General features: G+C 43.5%; 1 protein-coding gene across 1 annotated transcript; it reads right to left on the bottom strand.

Annotated features, from left to right (window-relative positions):
- Positions 1-693: 693 nt before the first annotated feature.
- On the bottom strand, positions 694-5,420 carry LOC129836187 (tumor-associated calcium signal transducer 2-like). The gene is made up of 7 exons (XM_055902039.1): positions 5,117-5,420; positions 4,506-4,607; positions 2,297-2,555; positions 1,996-2,061; positions 1,745-1,907; positions 1,354-1,593; positions 694-1,175 (listed from the first exon to the last, which is right to left on the bottom strand). The coding sequence occupies exons 1-7, from the start codon at positions 5,172-5,174 to the stop codon at positions 1,152-1,154; spliced, it is 912 nt and encodes a 303-aa protein (XP_055758014.1). The 5' UTR covers positions 5,175-5,420; the 3' UTR covers positions 694-1,151.
- Positions 5,421-8,023: the final 2,603 nt, after the last annotated feature.

The raw sequence follows: 8,023 nt of genomic DNA, 5'->3' as shown, positions 1-8,023 counted from the left end.
ACTTCAAAAGAGATGGCATAATGGAGGAAAATATTGAATATAATATATTGAAGCAACAGTCAGGACATTAAAGCTTGGTCGCAAATGGACAATGACCCCAAACATACTTCCAACGTTGTGGCAAAATGGCTTAAGGACAACAGTCAAGGTATTGGAGTGGCCATCAAAGCCCAGACCTCAATTCTATAGAAAATGTGGGCAGAACTGAAAAAGCGTGTGTGAGAATGAAGGCCTACATATCCGACTCAGTTACACCAGGAGGAATGGGCCAAAAGTCACCCAACTTATTTTGGGAAGCGTGTGGAAGGCTACCTGAAACATTTGACCCAAATTAACCAATGCTACCAAATACCATTTGAGTGCATGCAAACTTCTGACCCACTGGGAATGTGATGAAAGAAAAAGCTGAATTTAAAAAAGTTGACATTTCACATTCTTAAAATAAAGTGGTGATCCTAACGGACCTAAGACAGGGAATTTTTACCAGGATTACATTTCAGGAATTGTGGAAATCTGAGTTTAAATGTATTTGGCTAAGGTGTATGGCAACTTCAACTGTGTGGATATATATACACACATCAAATCTGAATCTGCACAGTAATTTTCCATTGAGACCTTACAATAAGGTATACCTGGCTCAAATGCTGAAACGCTTGTTCTATGTTATAGAGGAAAAGACAAAATCAAGGAGAATACATTTTAAAATTCATACTTTATTAAAAAAAACATAAAATCTATCAAAAACAAAGTTCATATGAAACTGTACAATCTACAGCAGGGGTATTCAACCTGCCTACAAGGTCTGGAGCCTGCTGGTTCTGTTCTGGTACCCCAGGTCTAAATCAGTCCCTAACTAGTGGAACATTTTTTATTTTTTTATTATTAAAGTGGAACTGGTGCTGATGTTCAGAGTCAAGTGTGCGGGATCTACAGCATTCAAACATCTTCATTTAAATCAAAAGGTTAAACATTTAAATCAACAGCTCATAAATAAAAACGCTGGGCGGTAGTAATAGTGCTAAATAGAATTTGACCAATCCATTACAAAACGGCATCCCTCAAGTAACAATATTAAACAGCACGTTATATTAAGGCACTATAAAAAGGTTTTAATATTTCAGTGTAGAACCAGCTCTGTGGTTAATATTTGTCTACATGGCCTCCATCTCTCTGGGCTGAAAGAGACAAGCAACAAAACATTAGGCATCGGGGGGAAATTGTTTTTTTTCAACAGGTTAGTATGATTTTGATGATTGTAAACTGTAGTAATGACAGAGGGTTGCAGTAATAAAAGCCATGACCACTATACACATTTCAAGCGCTTAAATCAATGAGACCTATTGGACCACTCACCTCTGCTTTGCTGTAACCCCGCTCTCGCCTCCTCTTAAGGTAGAGGACCAGCAGTCCGGCAGCCACGGCCAGAATGACCACCACGATGACAGCGATGACTCCCCCGGTCAGCCTCTTCATGGTGAAGGTGGGGGCCTCCTCGTCTACATAGTAGACCAAGATCTCCTCCATCTCCAGCTTCTGACCGTCCACAATGGGCTCAAACTTAGCCTGGTCCTTGAACAGGGGCAGCACCTTAACCTGGGAAAGACATGGAATATTCACAGGTACATCTGGGTTTTGACAATGTTTATTTTAAAATCGGGAAGTTCCATTGAGGTCAGACGGCATCTTTCCAGCCTTGATCTTTGTTACTTTAGTGAAATCCCAAAGCAGAGAGGTCATGGCTTACGTCTTTCTCCATGTAGTAAGCCATACGAGACAGGTCGGCCTTGCGGTTTCCCTTCTCCTTCTGGACATCGACGACGATCAGGCGAGCCTCAGGGTCGTACTCCACCTCCTTCACAAGGGTCTTGTCAAAGCTGTAACGGTTCTGGATGGCAGTTCCTATGGCACTGCATTAGGACAGAAGTTCAGTTATTCCACACAACAATTTACAAGTGTGCTATAACATTAATTCTATAAAAATAGACGACTACTTACGCCTGCAATTTAGCAGCATCCACAGCGTTGTTCACTGGCTTGTGCTTGAGCTCCAGGCGAACCCAACTAGAGGACAAAGGGACAGGGGGCTAGATTAGATTTAAATACCTGGTACAATGGGCCAAGTAATCAGAATTGAGATGAAGCCTATAACTCTTTGGCATCTCTTACTCATCCAGCATGTACGGTTCACATGTGTAGCGTAGGCTGTACGTCAAAGCCAAAAACACATCCTGCATGAATGATGGTAACCCTCTATTCTAAAATGCATGAGGAATGCCAAGACATGATAGGAACTTACTAGGTCTCCACCAACTTCTCACAGCGAAGGCTCTCGTCTCCCTTGTCGGTTCTGCGCACGCCAGCACTGTTGACACACCAACACGCCTTAGTGTTATTGCACTGCTTGGCCCGGAAGGCACCAGTAGTCTCACAGTCAGGGTCGTAGATGCCATCGTTGTCCACAAAGGCGGTCTTGACTGGCTTTCCTCCGGTACGAGTGGACAGGCCATTCCTAGCACGGTACATCTCTGCCTTCATCAGGAAGCATTTGGGGATCACTGACAGGAGAGGGATAATAAATAATATTCAGTCAAAATAACATCCAGGGACTAACACTATTCTACCTATGTCATTGCAGTATTCGAAACAGGAAGTATAGAAAATGGCCAATGCAGTCACCGCAATATCAAATAATTTCTGGGTAACAAGTGTGTTCAATTAAAAATGCTCTAAAGAAACAAATAGCTTAGCAAAGAGTAATTTTTCAAGCAAGCATGTAGCTAGAGCGGTCTGGGAGTGGTGAAAACTGAACGGTCGTTATTGGCAGAGGTTTTGAAAGCAGTAATCGTTTGAAGATGGCGGGGGAAAAGGAGGTGGTTTGTCAAAGAATGGTGGAAAGTGTCAGCCGCACACTGGATCAAGGTCTGAGGTCAAATGAAAGTGAATAAGGGTAAATTATCAGAGGTGGCGAAGTTCAGAGCCCGAGGCTTGCACTGATGGTCAGGATAAAGATTAGTGACAGTAGGAGTGACATTTTTGGAGAAAGATGACACCTGCCTTTCAGCTGATCCACATGTGGTTTCAAGGTGGCTGAAAATGAGTTGCTGTGAACTCTGAAGGTAACCTGAAGTGGTCTTGTGATAGTAGTTTGTGTTTCTGCCGGTCAGAGGGAATGATTACTGCAGTTGACAGGATTGATTACTGGAGCAGCCATAAAATGTAAAAGTAGACCAACTGAAGGGGAATATTCCCGGTGTTTGTGATGCTCGTCGTTTGGTGCGATGCAGACTGGGTGGCCTGAGCAGTGAAACGGAATTCTGTTGGATCTTTGATGTGGAGTTATGGCCGACAAAGTGATGTTAGGATTTTCAGTTAGCCCATACAAGTTGTGCCGAATCCATTACGTTGTTACATGTGTCAAGCTTATGGGCATTTGGCAGCAGTGCGTAGGAGGGAGGTTCCAAGGTGTGAGGAGTGTGTAGAGGGGCATTAGACAAAAGAAAGTAGTGGTACATGTTAATTGTAGGGGTGGCCATGGGGCTGGGGATCAGAAGGGTCTGGTGTTTAAGGCACGTTGAGGTGACCAGGGTGTTGTATGCTGAGGCAGTGAAGAAAGTGTCAAGGGGGAGGGATCCAGAGAAGATTTGTGAGTAAATCTGTGCCAGTACAGAGGGATACACTAATAAGTGGTATGCTTCAGTAAGATTAGCTTTTTAGCATTCAAAGCAATGGTTATCAACTGTACCACAGGGATGGAACATAAGTCGCAGAAAATGTAGGTTGTGGTAGCAGCTGCAGAGAAGTATTTGGGTGTACGAGATTTAAAGTCAAATCTAAATTTGTCACATGTCTACTACACCTGTTGTATTCGGCACCTTACAGTGAAATGCTTACTTACAAGCCCTTAACCAACAACGCAGTTAAGAAAATAGCTATATAAAAAAAGAGATAAATATAGAGCAGCAGTAAACAATAGCAGGCTATATACAGGGGGTACTGGTACAGAGTCAATGTGCAGGGGCACCAGTGTCGAGGTAATATGTACATGTAGGTAGAGTTATTAAAGTGACTGCATATGCAAATAGGACAGAAGAGTTAAAGGGTGTGTTGGTGTCCCATCATTCCAGGCCAATGGCCTGAGCTTGACCAGACAGGTTTAAATAGTGGAATAGGGTGGTGGGTTTTTCATTTGTAGGGTATCCCCCTCTTTGCCACACAAAGTATAAGATTGTATAATCTAGTAGGTGGCGGTAACGCAGCATTAATTGGATGCCAGCCACAGTGAAACATCAATGAGGTTTGGAACTCATTGGTCAATTAACAAATGTGCTGCCCGGCAGGCCAAAACGGGCTGAATTTTTAGGCCATCTTTTCAAACAGCTCTTACAAGGGCATTGTCATTTTACCAGAGAGAAAGATATGTAAAATAACAGGAAGAATCATGTTTGACTGCACCTTTAAAAAGTTACAAATAGATGAATGTGGCCCGTTATTGATGAGGTACTTACATTTAGAACAGTTCAGGTTTTGCTTCTCACCAGTTCCCACCATAACGCTACACTGGCAAGGGGTGCCATCACATGTAGCCCACTTAAAAGTCTCACATGTGCCTGTGGAAGACAAATTAAACCGGTCAAGTCTACATGAGGCTAACAGGTGATGTAATTGACATGTCTGCTAGAAATAGCCATTATATGCTAGAACGAAGTGCCAAAGGAATCCCCATGGAGGGTGTAATTAAGCCTACCGGTAGAGAACTCGACCTGGGCGTTGGTTACACAACAGACCTCTCCCCACCCCCACTATCCTTTGCGCACCGAAACTGATGGTTTGAGTGTAACTAAAATCATACAATTACGTCATTGTAATATTTAAGCTAACGGTGTTATACCGAAAAGCTTGATTAGGCCTGGCTGCCTATACGTAGGCAGTTTAGAGCAGAGGGCAATACAATTACCCACAGAATCTACACATTTTAGCCAACAGCCTCCAACTATCAAAGTTGGCTAGAGGTCAGGGCTACCGTAAACATTATATGCATTTCTGATAGAAAACAATGATTCGAATACATTTACCTTGTTAAAATGCCTATTTATTTATTTATTTTAAATCAACTTACATTGAGCTGATGCACCCACTGCGAAAGTCGCAAGAAGAAGTGCAATCCAAATCTTCATAGCGGAATTTGAGAAAAACCGAGAGAACAAAGATGGAGTAAACACCTGAACGACACAAGCGTACTCTTTTCCTCACAGCTACGGTTCGTTCAACCAGTTTAGACACGCCAATGATATCTAGTTCCCCAAACGAGCGATGGTATGTCTGCGTATCACCTGTGTAACCACTTACTGTTGTAACGTACGTGCTATATGACACTGTAGTTAAGAATCGCTTCATTTATAAGAAAGGTCAGTCTCATGACGTCGGCTAATTTACATAACGAGGAAGGGGTGTATGGGGTATTACCTGTCTCACCTTTTTTTGTCTTGACCATATTAGGAAACAAGCTCTCTCTCAATCTCTCTCCCCAACCCCCCAACCCCCCTCTCTCTCTCTCTCTCTCTCTCTCTCTCCTCTGTGTGTGTGTGTGTGTGTGTGTGTGTGTGTGTGTGTGTGTGTGTGTGAGAGAGAGAGAGAGAGAGAGAGAGAGAGAGAGAGAGAGAGAGAGAGAGAGAGAGAGATGAGAGAGAGAGAGAGAGAGAGAGAGAGAGAGAGAGAGAGAGAGAGAGAGAGAGAGAGAGAGAGAGAGAGAGAGAGAACAATAATGAGTCAAGGGGGAGGGATCTTGAGAGGATTCATGAGAGTAGATCTGTGCCAGTACAGAGGGATATGCCAACAAGTGTTATATGTTTCAGTAAGATTGGCATTTTAGCAATGGTTATCAACTACCACAGGGATGGAATGTAAGTCGCAACAAAACAGAGGTTTTGGTGGCAGAATATATATATATATAATCAAACTAATAGCAATGAAAAATGAGATGAGAGGTAATTAGAATATGTAGGCTTTACTGGTAAACTGTTTTGAGAACAGAATCCAGATTTGTAAAAAAGGATACATTTATTTTCCCTACAATGCTCACCCCCTGCTGTTCTCTTCTACACATGCCTTGCAAAATACCAGTTGTACAATAGGTTTTCAAACGACAGGCTTCATTGTTGATATTTATCATTAGATTCAGTATCATTGAAACAACCCAGGTAAAGTTTTCACACAAAACTGAACCAAAGCTTGAAACAACACTGATCAGTTTTGCTGATGCACTGACTCAAGTCTCCACGGCGATGACTCATTTGTCTATGAGTCATATTTCTCAGATGCATCAGTAAATGCAGTGTGGAAAGTTATGTACTGATCCACCAGTGAAAATATATTTCGATATTAAATAGAAATGTATTGTACAACTATTGTACGGCATGACTAATCATGATCTTTTTCTGAAATACGATAATATCAAAGATTTTTATTGATCAGACAATAAAAATATCATATCAAAACACTCTATTCAAGTGATTGTTCCACCTGGGAATGGAACTGATAAACCAGACAGGTAATTTCCCTTTAAATGGCCTTATCAACACAGTTGACTTTCTTTATTACCGAGCATATATTATCTAACTGTAGCCTTTATCTCACCACACAGCTGATTAACAGGTTTACGAGTGAAGTACCTGCAATGTGTTCACAAAGCATCTCAGAGTAGGAGTGCTGATCTCCGATCTGTCCTGATCTCATTCCTTATGATCTAAAAGGCTAAACTCATCCGAAATCAGCACTCCTACTCCTACTATTTGGACTCCTGGGGCCGTATTGACAAAGCGTCTCAGATTAGGAGGACTGATCTCAGATCCGTTTTGCCTGTAGACCTTAATGAATAAGAAGAGAGACCTGGTAGCCTAGTGGTTATAGCGTTGGGCCAGTAATTGAAAGGTTGCTAGATCGAATCCCCGAGCTGACAATGTAAAAATATCCTTCTGCCCCTGAACAAGGCAGTTAACCCACTGTTCCTAGGGCGTCATTGTAAATAAGAATTTGTTCTTAACTGACTTGCCTAGTTAAATAAAGGTTAGATTAAAAAAAATACTCTGAGGTGAATGTGGGCCCTGATTCCTAGAGGCACATTCTGTATAGTTTATTACATTTACATTTAAGTCATTTAGCAGACGCTCTTATCCAGAGCGACTTACAAATTGGTGCATTCACCTTATGACATCCAGTGGAACAGCCACTTTACAATAGTGCATCTAAATCTTTTAAGGGGGGGGGGGGGGGGGGTCAGAAGGATTGCTTTATCCTATCCTAGGTATTCCTTAAAGAGGTGGGGTTTCAGGTGTCTCCGGAAGGTGGTGATTGACTCCGCTGTCCTGGCGTCGTGAGGGAGTTTGTTCCACCATTGGGGTGCCAGAGCAGCGAACAGTTTTGACTGGGCTGAGCGGGAACTGTACTTCCTCAGTGGTAGGGAGGCGAGCAGGCCAGAGGTGGATGAACGCAGTGCCCTTGTTTGGGTGTAGGGCCTGATCAGAGCCTGAAGGTACTGAGGTGCCGTTCCCCTCACAGCTCCGTAGGCAAGCACCATGGTCTTGTAGCGGATGCGAGCTTCAACTGGAAGCCAGTGGAGAGAGCGGAGGAGCGGGGTGACGTGAGAGAACTTGGGAAGGTTGAACACCAGACGGGCTGCGGCGTTCTGGGTGAGTTGTAGGGGTTTAATGGCACAGGCAGGGAGCCCAGCCAACAGCGAGTTGCAGTAATCCAGACGGGAGATGACAAGTGCCTGGATTAGGACCTGCGCCGCTTCCTGTGTGAGGCAGGGTCGTACTCTGCGGATGTTGTAGAGCATGAACCTACAGGAACGGGCCACCGCCTTGATGTTAGTTGAGAACGACAGGGTGTTGTCCAGGATTACGCCAAGGTTCTTAGCGCTCTGGGAGGAGGACACAATGGAGTTGTCAACCGTGATGGCGAGATCATGGAACGGGCAGTCCTTCCCCGGGAGGAAGAGCAGCTCCGTCTTGCCGAGGTTCAGCTT

This window comes from Salvelinus fontinalis, chromosome 37 (genome assembly GCF_029448725.1).
Source record: "Salvelinus fontinalis isolate EN_2023a chromosome 37, ASM2944872v1, whole genome shotgun sequence".
NCBI classification, from domain to species: domain Eukaryota; kingdom Metazoa; phylum Chordata; class Actinopteri; order Salmoniformes; family Salmonidae; genus Salvelinus; species Salvelinus fontinalis.
Note: the sequence above shows the minus strand (reverse complement) of the source record. Positions and strands in the feature narration are given on the sequence as shown.

Bases quoted from the DNA above. Each gene is read 5' to 3' on its own strand.
- LOC129836187 (XM_055902039.1), bottom strand. From the start codon at position 5,174: ATGAAGATTTGGATTGCACTTCTTCTTGCGACTTTCGCAGTGGGTGCA. The intron at 2,556-4,505 runs GTAAGTACCTCA...CTCTCCTGTCAG, and splicing joins AAACCTGAACTGTTCTAAAT to TGATCCCCAAATGCTTCCTG. The intron at 1,908-1,995 runs GTAAGTAGTCGT...GTCCTAATGCAG, and splicing joins GATGCTGCTAAATTGCAGGC to TGCCATAGGAACTGCCATCC.